This window comes from Betta splendens, chromosome 21 (assembly GCF_900634795.4).
Source record: "Betta splendens chromosome 21, fBetSpl5.4, whole genome shotgun sequence".
Classification (NCBI taxonomy): Eukaryota; Metazoa; Chordata; class Actinopteri; order Anabantiformes; family Osphronemidae; genus Betta; species Betta splendens.
The window spans coordinates 7,428,438-7,453,825 of record NC_040899.1 but is presented as its reverse complement, the minus strand read 5'-3'; the positions used below and the strand labels follow the sequence as shown (position 1 = coordinate 7,453,825).

Here is a 25,388-nt window from a genome sequence, read left to right as displayed (position 1 = left end):
GACGAAGTGCTGCTTTAAAGGCCAGCAGACAGAAAAAGAGAGGAAGCCCTTTGTGTTTCCAATTATGGATTTTATTATTTGGTGGATGACCCTTGAGGCTCATTACAGGAGCACAGTAACAAAGAACATGCGATCACACTTGTACTGGGCACCGGCGGCACCACTGACACACAACAGCACGGCGCGTATGCTGACTGTGGAGGGACCTGCACACGCGTGGCGCGCGGCCTTGTGTGCGATTGATCCATCCGTCAACACGTGGAGTCGCCCTAACAGTGACTGTTGATGCGTCGTACGGACACTTTTTGCCTGTTCGCCGCCGCTTTTGTCAGCTGATGCGCTGATGAAAGGAAGCTCGCGCTCCGTGGGACGCGTGGCCACGGGTCAGAGGATGTGACAGGCCGCTCTGTGAAGCCGTGCTTCTGATTCAGAGGCAGTTCACAGCATGGAAGCATTAAACAGGGATCAGAGACTTTAAAGTTGTTTGGGGACAAAAGAAAAGAGTATTGTGTTTTGCCAAATGCTTCCTCACTATATTTGTCCGTTTTCTTGTTCGTAGCTTGAGTGAGTGGTTGGTTATAATAACGCGTAATAGCTTGCGATGCTGACTAATAGGGCTTGAATAATTAGCCTGTTTTAGCTTTGAAAAAGCGTTTCTGTAAACACTGATGTACGGCAACAGGCTTCCAGCCCCCAGATTTTCTCCTGGCTCCGGATTCGAACTTCAAATGGGAACAGCAGAGAATTACTTTGTACTGTGCCAATCCAATCGTGCATGGTTCCACTTCAGGAGGTTCGGAGGTAAATCAGCAAAAGAGCAAAAAAAAAAAAAAAACGCCAGGATTCTGCGAGGCTCTGCAGTAATTCCGGATGGGGAGATTGTCAGGCTTCCTACCAAGTCTCTAGTGGCTGCCGAGGCAGTAATGTTGACTAATATGGGATGCTGGCTCGGAGCGATGCTGTACTACAGGGTGGTCTGGTGATGCCTCGCAGCCATGCAACCAAATGTGCACACGCTGTACGTAGGATGCAAATGTGCTCGATCACTACGAGCGACGGTCTGGCCGATCTGTGGACGAGGGTGAGGGTTTCAGGACAGATGGCTGTGACCGTGGGCAGTCAGTCACTCGGGCTCAGTCGAAGCAGCCAGCGATTCATGAACGTCAGAGGAACATTGGACGTGGAGGGTTGAAGAGAGGGGTCAGTGGAAGACACCATTTTTCACCATTTGCAAATGAACTGAGCTTCTATAGCAGACAGACCAATCAACCTTCAAATCTTTAGACCCACATACAGTAAGAACAAGGCGAATGTACCGCTTCTTCTGAGGCATATTTCCTTCCTGTGTAAGTCACTGCCTGGCTTTCATCCGTGCGTTCGCCGACCGTCTTGCAGGTCCCCTCGTCTAGAAATAGGTGCGTGATTCTGCTGGCTAGAAGTGGAGGGGTGACATAATCGTCTGCTGCGGAGATCAATTAAGGCAATTTGTTTCCCTGCACTGGTCTCGGGCAGCAAACAGCGCCGAGTGTCGCACCACAGCTACGCTCCAGGTCTAAATGTACCCTGTCGATTTCTGTAAATAAAACAACAAGTCGGAGGAAGGCGTTGATTGGGATTCAAGCGTTGTGGTGTTTGTAATCGCGCGTCTCGGTCTTTTAGCAGTTAATTCTAACCTGAGTTGCTTCGGATCTCCTGAGGAACCGTCGCTGTCCTAGTTCATCTCCCATAAACTACAGCAAACCTCATGTCTCAAAATACACATTTCTGTTTATGTAAGTCGTGGAGCTCTGTTGTGCTTTGTGTCTGCGCTCTCACAGCTTGTGTCGGGCCTGCGTGTGCGTGTGTTTCCTCCATTTTCCGTGTGAACTAATCCTCCCCCCGAGCGTTTGACAGCCGGGCTCCGGTCGCGGTTGCACCTGATGTACCTGCAGCTAATCCTATCCCACAACCGATGTCACTGTAACCAATCCTGTCACAGCACTCAGGGCAGCCTCGGCTGCTTCCTGACATCTCAGTCACACCTCTCTATCATCCCCTCCCTCCCTCTGCTCTTTTCCCGTCCTTGCTTGACTTTATAAACACATTCCTTCTCGCTGGCAGGCCCTGAGCCCGGCTTTTGTCTTGTATCTCACCTAATAATATCCACAGCCCTTGTCTTTTCTGCTGCTCTGCATCTTATCCCGCATTTCTACCTTGATACCAACAAACCTCTCATTCTTTCAGCTTTGATTTACCTGACGCTTCCTCCTGCTTCGCCTCTCCTTCATATTTTCCTGTCTCTTTGTCACCTGCTGTACCCGCCCACACGCCGCTATGTTTTCCTGCCCTGCCGCCACCAGAAATAAACCCAGCTACAGGTCGTGTGTCACAAAACAAAAATTGCATTGTGTACCTGTCACCGGCGCTCATATATTCCCACACCCAAAGGAATGATTGTGTGCCGTTTCTTTTTCGCCCCCCCCCCCCCCCCCCCCCCCCCCCCCCCCTTTTAACCCCCCTCTCCTTTGAATTTCTTTGCAGAGAGCAGGCTGCAAGTACTAAAGACCAACCAGTCTCAGGTGTATCTGGAGGACAGCCGCGTCAGGGTCAACTGCTCCATCACCTCCCAGACCAGCCAGGACTCCCAGCACGCCGTGCTGTGGTACGTAAAGCACGCCACGGGGTCAGAAGCCGACGAGCTCCTGCTCCGGATCGAGCGGTCGGGGGCCTTCGAGTACGGCGCCTACGCCGACGAGGAGAGGCTGCGGCGGCGCGTGCAGGCCGAGCGGCTGTCGCCGCGCCTCTACGTGCTGACGCTCAACAGGGCGGAGAGCAGCGATTCTGGGACCTACTACTGCCTGGTGGAGGAGTGGCTGAGTGACCCAGATGGAGCCTGGTACCGGCTCTCCCGGGAGTCCTCGGGGTTCACGCGGGTTCTGGTCCGGCAGCCAGGTGAGCGCGTCGCCGGAGCCGCGGCCCAAAACGCTTGTTTACTCCCACTGCGGGGAGGCGGCGGACGCGCGTCGCCCCCACACAGAGCGGCGTTCGGCCGGCTGAGCCTCGTTAAGCCAGTGCCCTCTCCAAATTGCTTTTCCCCTCACCTTCCCTCCCGCACCGCGCTCTGCTTTGAGCTCCGTGGCTGCCTTGCTCTGATGACCTTACACTCGCCTCAGGCAGAGCCAAGGTGGCAAAAAGCAGGTCCAAGTCATGCCAGCTGTGATCTGCCACACCAGAGGGCAAATCCTGCCTCATGAGCACAAACCTACAGTAGTCCTGTTGTCCATGATGCACCTGCTGCCACTCAGACCCTGACATCCCACCATTTCATTCTTAAGTACCTCATTCGTTGTATCTTGTTCTCCACTCGGCTGTTTTGTTTCTCTAAGTCTTAGAACATTTCCTCCAATGCTTTGGAAATAAAGCTGCATGTCCCCAAATGCAAATTCATTATAACAAACCAATCTTCCTTGACATTCTCTTTTATTGTGACTGTGTTAAAGGTGCCAGTTATTTGTTTGTTTGTTTGTTTGTTTGTTCATTTGTTCGTTTTTCTTTTTTGCCCAAATAGAAAATACATAGCAGTTGTTGTGCCAGGTGCCCTGTTTATAGTTCAGAGAGACACCCTTGGAGTGGCATCTGTCCAAATAGAGCATGAGGATGAAAACATTTGGTCGTATGCCAGCAGGGTAAAGAAAATACGAGGACAGTATCACAAGCGATGAGGCGACAGGGCACAAAGCAGATCCATAGCACAGAACCCTGCTGTTTATGGTTTAGTATCGATTCATGTAATTCTGTTACTGCACCAACTATTTAGCACATGGTCGCAAACTTCACAAACTTAATTATAAAGAAATAATTACATATTTAGAAAAACCCTAACCCTATGGATTTAAACTTTTAGAATGTTTTTCACATTTTTAATTAAGTAGTAGAATAAACAGTGGATTTTCATTAATGTGCGAAAAGAAATACATCCAGAAAAATCCGCCTGTCGAATATTGTTTTTTTTTTGCTCTGATCTAGTTTGGTTTCAACAAGAAGACGAATCAAACTCGAGCAAACCAGGCCTTTACTGCTATTTATTTAGAAACTGCGGCGTAAGTGGGTCAATGTACCGGCCCTGAAGGGCAGGAGCGCACAGACAGACAGTGGCCGCGGGGCAGGCGCTAACCTTGTTAAAACCGGAAAACTGGCGGTGGATGTTGGATGTTTTTACTTGTTGTGTTGGGAATAATTAAGATGTCTAAATACTAATAGAGCTGTTGTGTCACTTATGATCTGCTCGTCTGAAGAGGTTCGGCTTCAGGTGGAGGAACTGGAGTCCAACGTGACCGTGGAGGAGTCGGCCTCCATCCGCCTGGGCTGTAGCATTCCCTCCCAGTCGTCCCGAGACTCGCGCTTCTCCGTGTCCTGGTACGTGGAGCGCTCCGAGGGCGCGGACGAGGACGAGCCGCCGGGCGGGGACGGAAACCAGCGGGAGTGCGTGTTCTCCATCGGCCACGACGCCGTCTTCGGGAACGGGAACTGCAGCCCCAGGGAGGAGGCGGCGCCCAACTCCCGCCTGCAGTTCGAGCGGCTGGCCTCAGACCAGTACAGCCTGACCATTCAGGGGGCGCGGCCCACGGACGCGGGCAGGTACTACTGCCACGTGGAGGAGTGGCTGCTCAATCCGCGCAACGCCTGGTACCGCCTGGCCACCAACGACTCCGGCTTCACCATCGTCAACGTCCTCCAACAAGGTGAGTTAGCGCCCGCTGGAGTCTAGTAGAAGCACAGTAGGTGCGGACAGCTTGACGCAGGCCGTTACCTGTCCTCTGTCCACAGTGTCCACCCTCCAGTCGGTGGTGTGCTCCAACGAGTCCCTCTTCTACTTCGTCTTCTTCTACCCCTTCCCCATCTTCGGCGTCCTCCTCATCGCCGTGCTGCTCGTCCGCTTCAGGGGCCGCAGCAGCAGCAAGAGCCAGGAGGGCAAGAACGGCGCCCCCCTGCTGTGGATCAAGGAGCCGCACCTCAGTTACTCCCCCACGTGTTTGGACCCGCCCCGCCCTCAGCCTGCACCCCGGCTCCGTCGACTAAGCCGGGTCGCCCCCCCCCCCCCCCAGTTTCTCGTGTCGCATATCCAGCCAACACAATGCCAGGGAGCAGAACCGGACTCCACCCTCAGACCTTACCGTCTTTCACCGCTGTGTCGAGTTAGTCAATGAGTTGATCAGTTTATTAACCCCTCCCCTGGTGGCTGCCCGTTTTCTGTTAACAGCTGTGTGTGGGTGCGTGTGTGCGTGCGAGCTTGCGTGCGTGCGGTTGCCGTCGGCACCATTAAGCGTGCGAGTGTTAATTGAAGGGCAAGAGAGTTTTATGAGCCTCTCGTTTTTTTGTTTCCCGTGAAACGAAATCTCATAGCTGCATTTTGACTTTTTTTTTATTATTCTAAATATTTGTCTATTTTTCAAAGCGAAAAAAAAAAAAAACTGCGCACAGGAGATCATTGGCAAAGTGGGGAAGAACATTTAAGAGAAGGAACTCTATGATCGACTCCAGCACTGAACGGATGCCAAAAAAGTCTCCACACTGATCCAAGAGCGGCCACAGCCTGGCCCACTATGTTGGTTGCCATAGTGATGCTCTGCGCCCACTGACTCCGTAGCTGATGACTTGGTTTCCAGCCTGTATGGACACAAAGGCAAGGACACACAAGTCTGTGTCCTAAGTGAGGATGTTTGTCTGTGTGTTGGCCCACCTGCTTCCACAATGAATTTGCCTTGGCAGACAGAAAGCAGTCCCGGTGCACCACTTAAACACTGCCAGACACTCTGGCCTTAGTGAGAGACTGCTCCACTCTTCTATCTCCCGTCCCCCTCCCCTTTAGAAAGAGACAGCGACAGAAAGGGACGGAGGGAGGTCGGAAATGATGGAGGGTAAATGAACTGCTCTCTTCTGCTAAGGCTATATGTGCTTTGACACGGGGGGATGCTGTTCAGTGCCAAGTCCACCTTGTCTCCACACAGTCCTCTGCAGACGCTTATGAAGTTTAAAGAGAAACGGGTCAGGGAAGGAAAACAAATGTCTGCTCGCTCCCCGCTGTGGCTTCATGGGCCTCGTGGACAAAGGGACGACTCTTACTCTCACCGTAAATCAGTGGAATTGTCCTAAAATTGCACAGTGGGGGGTCACTGACTGAAATTAGATTCTTGCACATTTATTTAAGTTGTCCGGTGTGAACACTCTAGCTCGATTATACAATATATCAGAAGCTCAAAAGATGCATATTAGATGAAAAAATGTATTTAGTTTTTGTTTTTTTTTGTTTTTTGTTTTTTCAGAACCCCACTGGAGATTGCTTACGTGTGGGTGTGTAGAGAAGCTCTAAAATTGTGATCTTCACATCATAAGAAAACAAACCAGTGGGCAGGTGGTTGACTTTTGTGTTTGTTTTAAAGATTTTTCTATTTATTGTTTTATACTACTTTGCATAGCTTTGTAAGATTTTCCTTTTGCTTTGAAAGTCTTTGAAAACTGTGCTGCTTGTGTTGCCAGGCAACTGCACCAAGCAGATTATGTCAATAGCCTGTGTGTTGGCAATGTGGTAGAAGTAGAAATGCTAGATATGTCCTGCGCATTGCAGTGTGTAGCATTTCATACCAGATTGTCAAGTTTGGTCAGTGTCAAAACACTGTATATCTATACCTATAATGAAATTTGCCGTGGCTGTACATGTACAATAGTTGAACAGACGAGTCACAAAAATGGATTCACTTAATGCTCTTCTTTGCTCGAGTCGCGTTTATTTAGTGCAGTGTGATGTAAAACTAGGTAGAACGTTTGATCAAAGACGAGTCAAACTGAACTGTTACGACGTCTCCTCCTCACGTATTCCAGCCGCAGGCGTCCTCCTCCGCTCCCCTCGCTCGCGGCACGCGGGTCGGAGGTCTTTGTCGCCCTCCCTGGAACCCTCGGCCCGACCCGGTTCTAACCCTATCACTGCCAGACTGGATACGAAAACTTGACCTCGTTGTCTCAATTGTGTCAACACGTATATTGCATGACAATATTTCAGGAGGAATTTTTGATGTTTTGTAAACTTTCAACTCTTTGAGCATTGTATTTGTGTGACAGAGCAGTGCCCCGACGCTCGCCCGCCCCACAGCACCCGGCCCGCGTCCCCACACCCGAGCCCGGGCGCCCGGCGCCCTCCGAGTCCGACTGCCAACGACGCCCTTTGAACCTGTGAATTCATCTGTTTCCAGAACGGGTGTTGTGGAGATTACGTTTGATATTATTGCTCACATTTGTCTTTAAAATGCTTTGCTTTTACGCTGCACTTCATTAAACGGATTTGTGTCAAAAAAAAGCCTAAACTATCGTAGCCGATGCTAATGCTAAAAGCTGTTTTCTCCTGCGAAGCCCACATCCAACAGGTGAAGTGCTGGTGGTTTTTAGCGAGGCACAAATGTTGACGATTGATCCGCTGCCTGTGCTCATTACCACCCGTGCTCACAAGTGTTTTTATGAAGACGCTCTGATGGGGACAGACAATCTTTACAAGAGGTCTTTGTTAGTGGATGCACTCAAACCCTTGTACACGAGCATCCAGATAAAAGCAGCATACAATGAAAGTAGCCCACACAGTGAACGCTGCGACTTTAGCAGCTAATGAGGCAACAGTTCGACTCTCGCAGCCTTCGTGAGGCGAACGCCGACGTGAAGGGAAAATGAGAAGTCCACCTACAATTAGACCGCAACACACGAACTCCTACAGTGTGTGGTGTAAAACACACAGTTATACTGTAGGAATGCACATGTTGATGTGTTTTAGTTTTCTCCTTACAGACACTTTTCCTCCACACTAGTCAGGTTTCTGAGCTGACAGGTTTTGGCAAGGCCGTGATGCGATAGCGGAGCAACGTCACATCATGGACCTATGATCTATTTATTTAGGTTTTTATTCTGACGGGCTCTGTAGTAATAATATCTATCCCGTCCACCGCTGCCTCCCGGGGTTCCTCCAGACGAGCGGACGGTATTGACGCCGCCTTCCGAGGCCTGCATGTATTGGCTGTTTATTGGCTCCAGATTTAGGTGTAAAATAGTTTGTGATGATGTTTTTTTTTTCCGTTCTCAGCCAGTGGAACCTTCTTTTCGGTGATGTATTTTTATATGACCGTGTTCTCTTTTCATTTGTTCTTCTATCAAATAGCTGCCGTCGTGGCCGTTCAAAAGGCAACTCTGCTACTGTCCATTTATTGCAATAAAATACATTCAGTGCATCTTTCTGTTTTCTTTACGAGCGCTCGTCGAGGACCTCCTGCTGTGAAACGATGCACCCTTTGTGTGCGTGTGGGGATCTGACCCTTGAGACGCTCCAGTTAAAGGTTTTCCTCCCCCGCACGTCCACATCGGCCTCTCCACCAGTCCGTCCAACCGGACCAAGAGCAGCGAGCGCTCGGGTCAGCATGTCACAGGATGAATGACGACCGCTGGGCCTTTTCTAACCTCAGCAAATCACCCCGCACACATATCAGCACCTCGCCAGCCATAAAGCATGAGTCCATGCCATTCATCCACCTCCTCTGACTCCACCTCCCATGAATCCACAGGAACTTGAGATATGAAGCTGAAACAAATGCTTGCCTTCGGGCTGTAAATCAAGGTGATGTGCAGCTTTCACTGCGAGGAAAAATGGAGTTCGGGGCTCATTTTCTCAGTTTTGTGATGGTCGGGTTCCCTTGTGAGAGGATTTGGTCAATTCCTGACAAAACAATTTATTTTGGTCCAACGCTCGGATATTTATTTATGCTGCTAGCGCTGACAACAGGCGCGCTGGTACTGCCAGTTTCATCGCAACTTCACAATATCCTCGCTCTTTGTCTCCCTGTCCCACTTTCTCAGTTCTGTGAAGCGCGCGCCCCGTGAGCGAGGATCTGCTTTGCATAAAAGTAAGCAACGCTCGCGAAGTCGCCGTCGTCGCTGAGGATGCGGACACCAGAGGGCACACACGAGCACACAATGCTTAACGATCCTGTGTGTGTGTGTGTGTGTGTGTGTGTGTGTGTGTGTGTGTGTGTGTGTGTGTGTGTGTGTGTCCTGGGGGGGGGCAGTCAGGCAAATAGATTAGGATTTATTACCAGTGAGGGAGGGGCTGCTGCATTCTCCTGCTTTGGCTACGGCTTCATAAGGACTGGAACACAGAAATAACACGCAAGTGTCAACAGACGGAAATATTTGCTTCTGAACACGGCGCTCAGCATAAATTACGGCCCATAAGCTGGACAGACAGGTTCTGTTGTTGGGGTGAAGACATAAGGTGAAGCAGAGCGGCGGATTTAACAGCTTGTGGAGAGCGCATGGTCCGCCGAGGCCCGCGCGCCGCCCGTCCATCTCACCTCCGCGTGCCGTGACTCACGCCGCCGTCACCGGCTGAGTCACGGCACGCGGAGGAGAACCGGGCTCGGACTGGAGCGCTCACGTTCGGAGCGGCGCGTTGGTTTTGATCTCAGTGGCTCAAGGACGTGAGGGGGGAGGGGGGGGGCAAAGTGAGCAATAAAGTGGAGGCAGAATAGATGCACCATCTGTCAGCTCAGAAGAGGAATGAGGTCTGTTAGATTAAAGAGATAGTTTACTGGGAAATGTCAGCAGTTATTAAAATGATTCACGTGCGCTTCAGATCACACCTACTGACATTCAGACAAGAACCTGAGGCTCCCACATCATTTATTATGGATAAAAAACATGCACAAATTTACAAACACACGCCGGAATAGTCTCATTTCATCCATAATTGATAGACACTAAAGTCTGTGTGTACTTCCACTGGCTCTGTCTTAGTAAACTGACTCCAAGGTTGCTGCTAAGGCATTATTCCTGAGGGACCTCTGCGTTTAGTCTCGTCTCTCTGGGGCCCTGTGGAAGCCTGAAGATTCAGATGTGGAGCTAATTAACTGCTCCAGACGTCGGCTGTCGTATTTGTTTTAGTGCGAACCTAAATGAAAATGCGAAACCTAATCAATGCGTCGACCTTGATTCGAGACTTCCGTTGCTCAGAGAAAAGTTTAGCCACGACAGTTTAGTCCTGAACTTCCTGCTGAAGGCAGCAGCCAGAACCCACAGAGTTCAGGCGTCTTCATTTATTTTAGTGAAAAGCCGAGGCTGATGGGAAAATTATCTCCAGGTATTTGTTCATAAAATATTTTGCTGATTAAAAGCTGACATTTCATACCACAGCGTCCATCTGACGTGATGCAGCAACGACTCCCATTTGCTCAGATCCGTCAGACCGCTGCCACAGCTCCTCATGCACCTGCAGGCATTCGCAGCGATGCATTAGGTGGAAGCTGAGACGCAACAGGGGCAAACAGCGGTTTGAGCCTCCTCGCGTGAACCACCTGCAGACGTGTTGCAGAAGGTTGAGCCAGTGCAAACAAGCTGCAGAGTCTCAGCGTGTTAATCTGCAACGATGCTGCCTCAAGTGACTCGGGATGAGCGGTAGCATGCGAAGCGAGCGGTGACAAGCAGAAAGATATAATTGTGCTGTAAGATGCCCCTTCAGAGACGGGAGGAGGAGAGCGAGCGAGCGGGAGCGTCAGGATCAAAATAAATGGGAGAAGAAAGTGCGAGACAAGAAGGAGAAAAAAGAAAGGAGCTGTAAAAATCACGTCCCCCTGAGACCAGGCCGCTAAATCAAACAGCATATTTTAATAAGGCTTCTTTATACACGGTCTCATTTCCCGTGATCATGGATGTGGTTGTGGTTTCCATAATGTTTATTCACACCCTGCGTGTGGATTCTGGGCCGTGCTGGTGCTGGTGCTGGTGCTCGCAGGGCGAGGAGCCCCCGCGGCCTATCAGCGCAGCCTTTGGTGGCGCCTGCTGTTTGGTGATCACACCCTCTTGTACTGTGCGCCGGAGCTCCGTTGAAGTCTGCACACACCTCCACCAAGGACTGAGACATTCCCTCACGGCAGCGCTCTGAAGATCAAAAGCTCTACATGCGGGCTGCCTGACTTATTTTTGGTGTGAAATCTCTTCTGGACTCGCTATCTGCTCTCTGCCTCAATCTACATTTCCGTGTGTGTGTGTGTGTGTGTGTGTGTGCGCGCATTCTCACTGACTTGCTGTAAAAGATGTGGCCAACCAGTAGGAAAGGCCAGGCTCCAGTGGATCTCTGACTATTCCACCATGCCCCAGCCGTCTGTCTATCTATTAGCGCTTATTAGCACAGATGACATCGCCTTCAGATGTGGTTGTCATGGCACCAGAGGTGGCGGATCTCCCATGACGCGTAGGTTGGGGACCAGCATGTACGCTTTACGTCTATGTGCCACCGCTTGAACCGGCCCTCGCCCGTTCTTCCGTCATGTGTGTGAGCAGCCAGAGCTCCTCCGCAGAGAGGAGCGACTGTCAATTAGCGGAGAGTGACGCCGCCACATGCCTTAAGGAGCGTGGCGCCTGTGTAGGTGCCGACTGCTCCTTCGCTGAATTGTGTCCCTGTCGTTCCCAGGCAGCGGTGACAGCGGCAGACAAAATGCCTGTCATCACCTATTAGAAGAGAAATCGCTCACTCCAGATATCCGCGTGATTTACTAATGCATGCATCATACATAAAGTCAGAAACATCACACGCGTGCGCCGTCGGGGCCCTTGTGTGTGTGTGGGGGAGATTATCTGTTATATTGTCCGCAATCGTATGTGACATTGAAATGAAAATACAGATTTTAGCCATGAATATTTCAGCCGGTGAATTGCCTCGCAGACATGTGCTGCATTATTGAGCGCGAGCTGCTTGCAGTTTGAAGCATGTCGTCGGTGATTCTCATTGACAGGAGGGATTCTTTCATCAGACAAAGAGATGAGAGATGCTGCAGACGTGTCTTTAGTCTTTCTGGGTGTCCTCGGGAACAGGGAGCCACATCCCGGCGTGGTTTGACAAATGCACTATTACATATTGATTCCCCCCCAAAAAAATATGCCCCCGCTCAGATGTTTGAATTTCTCCCTGTTTGAACTAAATGGTCAGTGGCAGCATCACAGCCCGCTGCGACTTCTTACGACAGCAACAGGTGCAGAGTAAACAGAAAGAAGAGCTGTGCACGCAGATTGAGAGGAAGCGTCGTTTGAATTAAAATGTAGTTTTGTCCAGTTCTATTACAGCATCAAGCCAAACCTCTGCTGCTTTGTCAGTGGGGCTGCTCACACCAGGAAGTCTGGATACATAATAGATTACAGCACCGCGTGTCTAAGATCCAAAGCTGTGTAAGATGTTTGTTTACGCACACAAATTAATAATATATGTTTACAATTTCATTAGTCGACTTCTGTGTGATTAAGAATGCCCCAGGTCTTTGCTGTTGAGTGCGCAAAGGAAACAGGATTCTGCCCAATTACTCCAATAAATGTAGATACCGCTCTCTCCTAGCAGCAGCTTATTATCTTATTTGTCCTGTCTTAATGTGGAGCGGTTCTGCCAAAGGCTTTTTGACCCAGACTCGTGGAGCGCTTTGCTGCAGTGCAGAAATATGTCCTTCCACTCTAAAGGTTTCTGAGGGAGGTTCACCCTCCTGACCTTCTCTAATCAGAGAAGGCCAATTATTTCTACTTGACTGGGACTTTCAGACCGTTCCTACTTATTAGAATGTTATAGGACTAATACCTGAGGACCTGGGAGGATGGGTTAAAATAAAAATAAGCACCAGGCCAGAGACAGATCCCTCCTACAAAAGGAGGCATTTTCTCCTGCTGAGGCCCCAGATACAGAATATGACCAAATATACAGCTCTTGTTTGCATCATCTTTAAACATCCTTCTCTTGCACACAATTAGTGTGTGACTGTGCATTTATTTTAAACATGTTGGATAGTTCTCCAACAATTTACATAGTTTTCCAATTTGTAAAAAATAAACCCCAAAGTCAAAATGCAAAGAACACATTGTACGCATGAAACATTTTAATAGAAAAAAAACAATTAATGAAAACTGTACAACATTTGCAGAGTAATGAAGAAAAAAAGGACCCAAACTGTTTTATGTACTAAACATGATTTCAAAAAGAAGTAAACAAAAGCACTTCTTGAACCATTTTATTTGCAAAATCAATTCAGATCATTCAGGAATGTTTACATATGTGAAATCAGTGGAACTCTAGCTCCAATCTCAAAACATTGAGACTTACTTTGACCTAACTGTTCAAAGAGGAGATTATGGAAGGACAGGATAAAGTTCATACTGTAGCTCAGTAGAGGCACGATGCAAATTCACTTACATCAAAGTTATTTAGCTTTTAGCACGATAGCTCCAGAGAAGCCCCCTGCTCTGGCTGAGACCCTTGCCTTGAGTTTGGTCCACTATCTGCTGCGGTGTGAGACTTTCACAGGCGAGTAGCCAAGAGGAGCTCGTCTCAACGGTCCAGCGAGCGCTTCTGGATCGCTTCAGCGACCACCGTGCGCAGGAGAGCGATCACCGAGCGAGGGTCGTCGCTGCTTATCACAGCGCTGCCGGACACGATCATGTTGGCTCCTGCCTGCAGCAAACATGGACACAGCGAGACGTTCACTAAATCATATCAGGTGGTTATAAGTGGTGAGTAATGTTCGCATTCGTTACCTCTGCACACTTGTGAATGGTGTCAGGGCCGACTCCTCCATCTACCTCAATGTCTAAAGAAGGAAACTGACTCCGCAGCCAGCTCACCTGGTCACGGACACGGGAAGAAAGAGCTAAAAACATGCAGGACATTGGTTCTACAACAATATAATGATGTACTGGGGGAAATTATAATGTATCACAGAGTATAAGAACTTAGTATTTTCTTTTTATATGCATATTTGGTCCATTGTTGACTTGATAAGTGCACTGACCAAGGCTCATCCAATCCCAGTGTAATAATGCACAAATAAAATATTGTGCACTCTGGTTTGTTGTGTGTTCAGTTAGGAGATCTAGCTTGTTGGTGCTCATGGTGTTTTCCTTCCTCCCCCTGTACCTTTGGCATCATGTCCTCCATGAACTTCTGCCCTCCAAAGCCAGGTTCAACGGTCATGACCAGCGCCATGTCAATCTGGTTGGCCCAGGGAGCGAGCTCTTCAACCGTAGTGCCAGGCTTAATGGCCAAACCCACCTGCAGCATTTACAGTGTTAATGAGTCGGCATCCGACAGCACAGCTGTCTCGTGTACGGTGCCCTTTTAGATCCCCACCTTCATGCCGCTTTCCCTGATCTCCTTGATGAGGTTTCCTGGGTTGGTGGTGGCCTCTATGTGGAATGTGTACTGATTGGCTCCAGCTGCAGCCATGGGCTTCACCCACTGCTCCGGCCGAGACACCATCATGTGCATGTCTGCAACACTGACAGTCACAATACGGCAGCCCACTGCACCACTCACCAATCAATCAGTGGCGGTCAGGTCATCAAGTAAACGGAGGCCTAGCTGGGTTCTCACCAAAGAAAGGGTCTCGGCCTACGGACTTCCTCAGGCACTCCACCATGGGATGGCCAAACGTTAGGTTGGGGACAAAATGCCTTCAGAGGGGAAGCAAAAACTAAAGTTTCACTACAGTGTAACACTAGCATGTTGCCCAACAGCAGCAAAGTAACCCCTTGCACAAGTGGCAGGAGTGAGGATGACGCAAGTCTGTTGTCAGCAGGTCAGAGACAGTAACATGTGTTGTTCTGTCGATACAGAAGGACATAAATGGTCGCAGCCTAACTTACTAGAGGCTAATTCACTGTAGCTAGCTTCTTGCTGCTAGCCGCGTTAGCGCTCACAGCAAACTTCCAATGGGCTAGCTAGGTGTTAGCATGGAGCAGAACTAACTACTGACGAACTGACCCGTCCATAACGTCGAGGTGCAGGTAATCCGCGCCGCACTCCATCATCCGCACACACTCGCTGCCCAGACAGGACAGGTCACTGCTCAGAATGGACGGACCGATCCTAGCGCTGTAAGCCATGCTGGTGCTGCTGCTGCCGCTTCTGTCGGCAGGCAGCCGGTCAAAATAAGCACGACGGGAGAAACAACATCCGCTGTGACTGTCAAAATAAAGCCCTGAGCAGCGGTAGCTCAGTGGTAGTATGAATAAGTAAGACAACTAAAAAAGCTAAATAAAAAGAACATCGTGGCAATTTAATTTATTTCTTTCATTATTAAAATGTCTTTTATAATTTCTGTCTTCGTGTAGACATTATTATATTTGTTCTTGGCTTCTTTTCCGGTCCAGCTGTTTCTGGGTACATTGACTCGCCGCTTTATTCTGGCCTCGTACTTCCGCTGAGCAAGCAGAACAGTACCTGCTTCCTGACGCTAGATGTCGCTCGACTCATGTGGGTAATGAGCTGTCATTTACACAAAGGGAGCTTTGATGAGTGGAAGAATAACACTAAATGTAGAATTATGTAAGTTCCTGTAAACAATTCCTACTGAGCACATTTCTAAATTCCTAATGTCTGCTGATGATGATCGGAAACAAGTTCCTGCAAAGCTGCAATCATTATGTTTCCACAGTACTTACAATCCAAAACCTTTTTTTAGTAACATGACTTCTTATTTGGTAATGTGGGGCGCAGCTTGGTATTAGTCTAATAGGGCACGTAGTTAAGTAATGTGGGACACAGTTTGTTTGCTGATGAAGAGCATTAAATTGCCAAACTGTTCAAATTCCTCTCAAGGCGTCTCACTCCCGTAGACGCCTGTCTCTGTCAGCCACATCTCTCTGTGTCTCTGTCATTGGGTGGTGCCATCACTCAAAGCAGACTGTAAGGTCATAAATGTAGATTCAATTCAAACTTTACTGCCCGGATGAAAGAAACACTTTTACACATATGGTGCCAACAGGAGACAGATGTGTGGGGATCCACAGTTGGAGTCTGGCAAAACATACACTGATAAAGTCCTGGCAGTTACTGGATGTGCAGAGACTGGAGAGTTTGTTTACAGCGTTGTTATATGAAGGCCTGAGAAAAAAAAGGAATACTTCTCTGCAAAAGGAAGTAAACCTAAAAAAAGAAATACACTGGAACTTTAACCATTACGCAGAAATGACCCGTCCATTGCCCAACACCAGCTTATTAATAACTAATAAACAGACATTAGCTTGGTAATAAAAGACAATCTGAAAAATCTGATTTAGCTGGTTTTACAGGCCTGCAGTTCGTTTAACCCTGATGCCTTATCAGTTTGATCTTGTCATGACAAATACATGGTGATCCAACACAGGTTTGTGTAGACAGCTTCCAGATAAGAGGGAACGTATGTTACAGAATAATAGGTCCCACATGTTCCACTTGTGCTACCTGCATATTTTCAACTTACTATTTTTTCCCAGCCTACGTTATCTACAGACTTCAATTTTGAGGCATCTTTCCATCGTCTTGTCATGATCGCGGTCGAGGCAACAGCCTGCATGAGTTGTATAATGTTTCAGATAGGCGAGTGAGTCGTGACTCATAAAAAGCAGGAGGCTGAGGTTTTTAAACAGCCTCTCTGCAGCAGCTCTCTGCTGAGGCTCCAGAGCCTCACTCATATTCCCACATTGACCAAACAGAATCTGACATTTATGAGTCTTGCCAGCGTTTTGCGTTGCTGCGGCGATGATGGAAACCCTGGTGGCAAACTGTAGCATGCGCCTACAAATATGATGTATGCAGTTTTTAAGTAGGGGCGAAGCGAAGTAAGTCGGCCTCACAGAAAACCGGGGCCTCAGGAGCCTCTGGGGAGGGTTGTAAAAAGCTGCAGGCTTAGATGTCCTGCCTCGGCTGCAAGAGGCTGCGCTTTATAAGTCTGACCATAGAGAAGTGCCCCATCATAACTCTCTGCGGTGAGTGTCTCTCTGACTCCTCAGTGAGGATTGATGGGAGAGGGGCCCACATAGATTCACTGCAGCTCCGGTGATACATCTGTAACTAAGTTGGCTGAAACAATATTTTGTGGAAATTGGATATTTAAGAGTGGTTTGATAATTTGTCTGGTCTGATGTCCCACTCGAGGTTGATCTGTTCTGTCCAAAGCGGCTGATTTGTGCTTCAGCCTCACCAGAGGTCATTCTTTTGAGTCCTGCAGCTGACGCCAGGACACATTCTTCACCTTTACTGTAAACAACCCAGAGCGGGCGTTTCAGTCAACCTGGGGCTCCTGTTTACTCACGCTGCCCGTTTACAACACTGCTTCTGGTTTAGCAGAAGAGCAGCAGCTCAAGAATATGACATTTTCAGGATGCTGTCAGACTGCTCTCTGTTGTCTTTACGATCTTAAATAGACTCCAAAATAACAAGAACTGTACTCAAAAGAAATAATCTTGACAGAAAAAGTGGAATATAAATTGCAAGGAAAAAGCTGTTTGAAAATGAAAATAGAAATAACAGAACGACGTTGAGCTGATAAATGATTTAGAGTTTGTCATTTTTGTAATACAAGCTTATCTAATTTTTATAAATTGGAACCAAAGCTTTGAGCTGAATCAGTGTTAAAGCTGAAACTTTCAAAATTGATTAAAGTCATCAAGGTCCAGTGTGTGTGTGTGTGTGTGTGTGTGTGTGTGTGTGTGTGTGTGTGTGTGTGTGTGTGTGTGTGTGTGTGTGCTTTTTCTATGTATTTATGCAGGGTGTGATGTATGATCCTCATGAGTGTGGATGAAAGGTTTCTCCTTTCTTGCATTCCCTCATCTCAGTCATCTGTGAACAGACAATTACAAACGTCTTCACGTCTGCTCTCTGGGCCGAGTGTGAGCCGATGCTGATAAACCTCCTAATCAGCCCGGTTCCCTGCGCTCCTTTGAAATCTGTCTTAACCGTCGCTGTGTTTCTGGACTTTCACATTGCTGAAGTGCGGACGCATTCGACGTGCTTATACATCTCTCAGCGAGAACATACTTTTCAAATGAATATTTGTTTTCTCAGCCCACAGTGTTCCCACACGGCTCCAACCCTCTTCACAAAGTTGACATCTGGCTTCACCAGCACTTTCATCTTCCTCTGGAGGTCCAGATTTAGACATTACAGGTGGCTAATTAACAGCTACACAGCAGCATTAAACGTGTTAACATTTGTTTCACAGTCTTTTGCGGAGCCTCAGTTGTCGGCTATGAATTAATTTATTAATAGATTAAGTGTAAAATATTATAGTGAAACTGTGTCATATCCTCCAGGGATGAATGGTTGATTGGACCTAGGAAGGAATTCCTCTATAAGTGCTCCTCGTGTTATAAACATTCCTCTGATTTATGGGGCTTTTAACCCTGCTTTATGATACAGGAACATTTATTTTTGCACTCATTATTGAGAGCTAGGTTCAACTCCAAACTTTTCCGGTATTATCCTGATTGACGCCTTCCCCTGCTTCCCTTCTGCCGCCTGCTGAACAAACAGACAGCGATAAACCTGCCCTGTGATGGTCCAGAGGAGACAGAGGAGCGGCTGCAGCGTGGCTCTACTCTTCCTGACCTTTATGTCACTGTGGTGGGGCTCCGCTGCGGAAAGGAAAGCGTCCGCTACAGGCTCGTTTTCCCAATCAAATGTGTTTGCCTCCCCTGGGGAAGGGGTCACAGGACACAGGGCTGTGTGTAAAGCTTCGTGTTCTTTGAAGGTGGGATGTCCAGGAAGATGAGGGAGGAGAGGATTCTGTCTCTCTTCACGCAGCAGGATGGTGAAGTAGTGATCCAAGCTTTTATGTAAAAGCGGAAAAACTGATGGCTTCTGCCCATTTGGGCGATTCTCAGTTTTGTGGAAAGCTTTTCCATTATACCCTGGTGCACTCACAGGGTGTGACCTCTACAAAGCTGTATTCAGAGCTTAATTCCTTTAATGCAATTTGTTTAAGCATTAAATCACTTCACATCATGGCCTGTATTCTTTGGCTTGACCTCAGCCCTTGCACCATGACCACAGCACACTTCAGAGCTCCAATAACCAGCATTTATCTGTAATTGCCTGTGAAAACCCTCTTTAGGGACAAATGGATCTATCGCCCCTTCATTATTTAATGCTCCACAGAGGACAAAGCGTCATTTAAAAGTGGGACCACAAGGTAATATGTCAACATGACAGGATGGGGTTAAAAAGCAATGAAAGCACAAATTTATTCACAATATTATTTGATTTAATACCTGTGGCCCGCTGAGAAGGTTTATTTGAGCAAAGCTTCCCCCTGACTTCATTAAAAAATCCAATCCACCTGATTTAATCTTTAATATTTAGAGATGCATCCAAGGAGAATGTGGAAAAAGCACACCAGGGTTTAGCATGATTTTTTCATGAGCTCTTAAGCTGCTTTAGGAAAATCTGGTTTTGATTAAAAAATTGCTTCCTCGCTTTGGACAAAGACATTTTCCCTGTAATAATGTTTTGTAATAATGTTTTTGATGTTTACTCACTTTTTCTCAAACGTATTTAAAGGTTGGTTTCTTTCACGCAGAGCTGTATGTATTAAAACCAACACTGCACAGATAGTTTGTCTTCATATGCAGGAAGCATCCTAAAGGTGGATGAAAAGTTATAAATGCTCATAATGCTAAGAATCCAGTGCAGGAAACAAGCAGAAATAAGCTGTGAAACCAAAGGATGATGTAAGAAACTCCGTCGCCTTCTGAGAAAATAAATTTGTTGCGAAAGTAGCGCGAAGCGTCACGAGTGGTCAGAGTGTGGTTCCAGGTCCCATCTGGTGTTCCTGACAGCTGTTGGACCCACTGTGGAGAGAAACCAAACAGTCACGCAGCATCAACAAATTCTGTAGAGCGCCGTGGATTTCAGCAGCGCCGCAGCACAAGACAAATAACTGGGATGCACAGATGCTGCTGTATGTATACAAGCTGAAACATATGTACTAATTCACAGGCTTGAACACACACACACACACACACACACACACACACACACACACACACACACACACACACACACACACACACACACACACACACACACACACACACACACACACACACTCGCACTAAATCTTTGTGACGTTCTCACTTCCTGTCTTTGAGGTCAAACGCTCTCCTGGCAGGGTTTGACCATGATGAGTCTCCGGGGAGGAGAGACCCTCATGCTGCACACTGACATGCTGTGACAATACAATTTGACTTAATGAAGGTCCATACTTAAAGTCAATTTAATTTAAGAAATTATGAAAAAAGTGTTTAATTAAAAGAAGAGTAAAAAGTCAGTGGCAACTCACAACACTGTGCAGATATCAACTAAAACTGGTGTAGATGTAGTAAAAAACAACCTTGGTCAATATATACCAGGCATTAAATATCAATTAAAGGGTGTCAGCTCTCTCTCCAGCTTTACCTTTGTGTATTATAACCTATTTTAATCAGATAATCTCTTTGAGATCAAGATTACTTTTGCAAGAGAGGCTACGGTTTCACATTCACGGTGAAATTCAGCAGAAGCCAGTGTCAGTGTTTCCTAACGTGACACAGACTCTTCCCAGCGGTGACGCGTTCGCTCCCTCTGCTGATAAAGCAGAAAGATGTGCAATCGAAGGAACGAAATGCCACTCAAAATGTCAGGAAACGTCTTCCCGGAGCCTCGAGCGGGTCCCGCGGCCGCCGACGAGAAGCTTAGGGAGAATTAAAGCTTCCATTTCTTTTTGGCAGCGAGTCGCTCGAATGCAGGTTATCGCGGGAAACGTCCGATGCCCGAACGAGAGCCAGACACATATTCAAGTGCAGCGCGTCACACACACACACACACACACACACGCACGCACGCACGCACGCACGCACGCACGCACGCACGCACACACACACACACACACACACACACACACACACACCCTGATGCGTTCTCCTGCCGTCCAATTAACCCCACACACAGCGTGGACGGAAGTGAGGGAAGGCGCGTGGTGGGTTACAGCGCTCTGGAGACGCAGACCAGAGGGCCTCCACCCGCGCCGGCCATCCAAGTGTTTTCATTTAGCCCTAAGATGTCCTCTGAGGCATTTCCCCGTCTTTTATTCCCCTCTTCCTGCTGCTGGCTGGCAACATAAAAACCTAAATATTGACTTTGTTGATGTGTTTTTGTTTGGAGTGGAACTGCTTCAGGCTCTGGCCCACGCTGGCCTCTTTAAGTGTGTTACCAGAGGGGTCTGGAAGGCGGCCAGGATATATAGCAGCTAATAAAGGGGTCTGCTCTGCTCATTGAGCGAGCGAAGGGGACGCATCAGCCGCACACAATGAGTTGGTGCACTGTATAAAATACATTAGGGCTGCGGTGCTGTCAATAGGGAAATTCAGGAGGAGCGAATAAAGGATATAGATCTGGTTATTAATGGGGCGTTGAGCGGTGAAGGCTCTGTAGTGAAGGGACTTATCTTTTATTTTTGTCAGGAGGCCTCTCGTCGTATTTAGAGAGAAAAATCGACTCACAGAGCGTCTGCCAGCAGATATCAGACTCTCCATCAGCAGGACAGGGAGTTCCGCAAATCCACACCAGCCCCGATCAGAATCTCGCTCGCTGATTTAGAAGCGTTCTGACGGATGCAGGGAAACGCAACCCGAGGTTTTTGGAAGGCGGCGGAGTTCAGCGGTGGAACGAATCAGGGCTGTTTTTCAGGCTGTGACGGGGTGTTCCCTCGCTGGGTCATGTGAGGTCCGCTGGAAGAGGAAAGGTGGCTCGTCAGGGTGGATTTCCCTTGAGTGAAATAACCGGTCCGTCGGGTCATTTGCTTAATTGTTAGTGACTTTGTTTAAAATTTCTGTTTTCCAAATAACGGGTTGGTTTGTGAGCTTCTACAGTGCCAGAAAAACATCACTATTCACTATCCTAAAATTGTGAAGTGAACCCAGTGTAACGCTCTGTACTGATATCATGTCTTTATTTTGTACATTTCCTCATGAAGTTATCTAGTGCTGAGTTTTAGTCAAATTGCTTGTCCATTATCTTAAGGATGTGAATATTTACAGTAAATGTTTGTACATATGTCAACATGCTTTAGGTCTCGTTAGGAGACCACACACATTCTGAGGACACTCTTTAATACGTTATTTGGATGACAATCAAACATCGTTAAATTGAATGTAGGTTTGTGTGCAGGGAAGAACACGTCGTGCTGCTACGTGCTCCTCTCCAATAACAAAAGGGAACAAACAGTAACCGTCCCGGTTGCCTAGGACGCCCCGGCCTTATCTGGCTCCAGCATCTGCAGCGGTGATGATAGTCATGTACATATCACTGGCACATTCCTGTGGTATTAAGACACTCGTGGATCGCTGGCAGGAATTTCCCCTCTCTCTCTCTCTCTCTCTCTCTCTCTCTCTCTCTCTCTCTCTCTCTCTCTCTCTCTCTCTCTCTCCTTCTCTCTCCCTCTCTCTCCTCTCTTCGCTCTCTCTCATCCTCTCTCGTCTTCTCTCGTCATCTCTCTCTCTCTCTCTCTCTCTCTCTCTCTCTCTCTCTCTCTCTCTCTCTCTCTCTCTCTCGCTCTCTCTCTCTCTCTCTCCCTCCCTCTCTCTTTCTCCCTCTCTCGCTCTGTTTTCCCTGCCGTGTCCCTGCTCTGCCTCTTGAGGTGAGACAAAGTTCAACCACACCAAATCTGGAATCTGGTGAGAGCACCTTGTTGTTCATAGGCGCGGGGCGTCTTCTGCTGCTGGCACCCGTGTTACTGTAGGTAGGACTTGTACAATGCTATAAAAAGGAAAAAAGCTCCTGACTCCTGACACTGACAGGTGTGTGTGTGTGCGTGTGTGTGTGTGTGTGTGTGTGTGTGTGTGTGTGTGTGTGTGTGTGTGTGTGTGTGTGTGTGTGTGTGTGTGTGTGTGTGTGTTTCCAGTCACTCAAATCTCTGTAACACAAGGAAGGAATACAATGTTCACCCAAAACCATGAATACCTAATTGAAACTTAATCCATAAAGCACAACTGCTGGATGATTGTGGCAATGACCAGGGGGAGTATCTCTTTACTCGCGCACAAAGGATAAGAGGAACCTGTGAACAACGTCTTATTACACCAACCAGAAAAACAAGAAGTCATTCGTGTCATTACCTTGGCAACATCTTCATGTTCTGCGCTGGACTTTTTGTTTTTGTTTTTTTTGAAGGTGCTTCGGCGTCGTCCGTCGTCCTTTTGTGTGAGATGCTGGATTCCTGGGACGGGACTGGCTGTTCCCTGTGCGTCACTTCATGAGAAGCGCTGCTGCGCGGTCCAGATGTTCCTGCAGGTTAGCGTGGACACTGCTCGCCTCTGTTCCCCGCAGCATTCCTGCGCTGCTACTTGGCAAATGCTTTATTTTTTAAACACCGCGGGCTCACGTTACCATTTATAATTTCAAAGCTTGGCTTCCAGTGACACATTTGCGGAGAATGATCACTCTGTAATTCCTTCCAGCTCCAGTGGTTGAAGCCCTTTCCTTCCCTGAAACCGAACGTTTTTGGTTTACACTCGCCGCTCCAACAGAGTCCCTTCCAGCTGTACGAGTTACAGCTGTGTTCACGATAAAACAGCTGTTTTTCAGCACCATATGACAGACGGACAAATAGAGTTGCCAAAAACATGTAACTGTACAAATCTCAAGGCAGCGATCCAGGTACTGGCAGCCCTCACAAATCACCACATATAAAGTTCGCTCATGAAATCCGCTCTGAGGCCTCTGAGTTTGAGAGGTGATTTCTATTTCCAAGGTTTGACTTTATTGAGCCCTAAATTGTTGAAATGTGTGTATAGTTTCAAGAATTTCACAACATTCAGAGTCGAACACAACATGATGACGCTTGAGGCATGAATGTTTTGTTGTGTGTGTGTTTCTCTACTTTTGATGGGATGAGCAGTGTTTCCGCACCGTCTGCCAGCAGAGCGACACCCAACATCCTCTGACACAGCTTTCATCAGCGCAGCGTGACGTCCGAAGCTCCAACTGTCGCTCGCCGACAAAGACACCGCGCTTAATCTAATACAGTAGGACAAATGTCTACACGTCTCGAGATCAGAGCTATTAGTTGTAGAATCCTGATGCTCGTGATTTACCACTTGCTTTCTAGCAGCTGCGTCAGGATCCGTCAGACTCCCACACATACGGAGAGACCAGATCATGGTCAGTCACTTTACAGCAAACGTTGAGTTTCACATAAGCTTCCAACAAGATAAGCCATGTGTTCTGTGCAGTGAGAAGAACCAGGTCGTGGGAAAAGCTTTGACAGTGAAGAGACCCACTTACTCAGGACGCAGGACATGGCGCCGTGAACACCTGCGCGTCTCTACGGAGCCTCGCTCTGAGTCCCTCTGTTTGAGGGGAACAGCCCGACGCGGGCCGGGCCCGACGCGGGCCGGGCCCGACGTGAACCTGAGCCCAAACGCTCTCAGCTGGGCTCAGACACGGGCCTTGATTAATGAGTATAAAGCTGAAGGAAGGCTTTGATATCTGTACGTCTGTGTTTTTGTTAGAAGGCCACCTACTTAGCACTATTTATACAGCGTCCAGCAAACACAATCCCCACAGCGGGAGTGGGGGGGCAGGAAGCGTATGGGACTTTAATGAAATACGTGGATTAAAGGCTGAAAACAGCGACAGAGAGCGAGGGGCCGTGCATTTAAAGGCACCTGTGTGTGTGTATGTTGATGTTGTGCGTGTTTGTACTTGCCTCAGGTCTGTTTGTGTCCAGTCGGTGACCCAGTGTGGGTCAGGCCGCCTGCCTGTGTGTGTCCTAACCGCAGCACGGAGCGGAGGTGATGGATGACGTCTGGAAGTGGCGGAGCTGCGGCGGGTGCCGTCACAGTTACGGATGATGGATGCTTCCGAGGCCGCGTATATGTGGGGATTAGCGCCGGGCGCGACTGAGCGACAGCTCACTGATGGTGGGCAGGTTCCAGGTTACTCGAGCATTATTGATGGCGAGGGGGCAGGAATGTGAAGGGAAAGCTATGTGACGCTGCAGCTCAGCACCTCCTCCCACGCTGGTGTTTGTCCGGGCCTCCCACTCCTATAGAGTTTCAAACCGTCCACCGGTGGAAAGGCACAATGGAAACCCCGGCTTGGGTTGCAGCCGTAACTTGTAGCACATCGAGCTCAATGAAAAGGTTCATCCATCAGTCTAAAGCACAGGTATGAGCTCACAAAGGTTGGAAGTCAAATGTGATTAGAGAAAATGTGAGAGGCTGGTGCTGCATGAAATGAAACAATGATGTCTTGTTTTAGTGACAAGCAAATCAAACTCAAGTGATTTAAGTCTGTCCAGTTTCGCCACTTCGTGCTTAATCTTCAATTTTTTAATAGTTCTCATTTTCACAATGGGAGTTTCCACTTTAATTAGAAGATCAGTCACAGAAGACGCCGCGGCTTCATTGCAGCTGCAGACTTTGTTATTTCTATTCTCATTCCTTCGTCTTTTATGTCGTCTGCCTGACATTTTTGGCTGCAAGCCTGAAATTATGGCTGTTTGACGTGTCTGGTTGCCATGGTAACCTAATTAGACAGATGACCGAGACCA

General features: G+C 48.1%; 2 protein-coding genes and 1 long non-coding RNA gene across 3 annotated transcripts in view; 1 reads left to right on the top strand and 2 right to left on the bottom strand.

The window, feature by feature from the left end:
- The window catches only part of LOC114846875 (immunoglobulin superfamily member 3-like), a 49,745-nt gene extending 44,551 nt beyond the window's left edge, over positions 1–5,194 (top strand). Inside the window, 4 exon segments of the mRNA XM_029136073.3 lie at positions 2,521–2,931; positions 4,275–4,721; positions 4,807–5,021; positions 5,023–5,194. Of these exon segments, the coding sequence (XP_028991906.1) occupies positions 2,521–2,931; positions 4,275–4,721; positions 4,807–5,021; positions 5,023–5,058 (1,109 nt within the window). The 3' untranslated portion in view covers positions 5,059–5,194.
- Positions 5,195–13,036: 7,842 nt separating this feature from the next.
- rpe (ribulose-5-phosphate-3-epimerase) lies at positions 13,037–14,992 on the bottom strand. The gene is made up of 6 exons (XM_029137650.3): positions 14,801–14,992; positions 14,411–14,490; positions 14,168–14,307; positions 13,955–14,089; positions 13,576–13,662; positions 13,037–13,492 (listed from the first exon to the last, which is right to left on the bottom strand). Exons 1-6 carry the CDS (start codon positions 14,920–14,922, stop codon positions 13,370–13,372), a joined length of 687 nt encoding a protein of 228 aa, XP_028993483.1. The 5' UTR covers positions 14,923–14,992; the 3' UTR covers positions 13,037–13,369.
- A 3,859-nt stretch (positions 14,993–18,851) lies between these two features.
- Positions 18,852–23,114, bottom strand: LOC129603519 (uncharacterized). The gene is made up of 3 exons (XR_008693421.1): positions 22,951–23,114; positions 21,337–21,564; positions 18,852–19,647 (listed from the first exon to the last, which is right to left on the bottom strand). It is a non-coding gene; the product is annotated as an uncharacterized LOC129603519 (long non-coding RNA).
- Between the last annotated feature and the right edge of the window lie 2,274 nt (positions 23,115–25,388).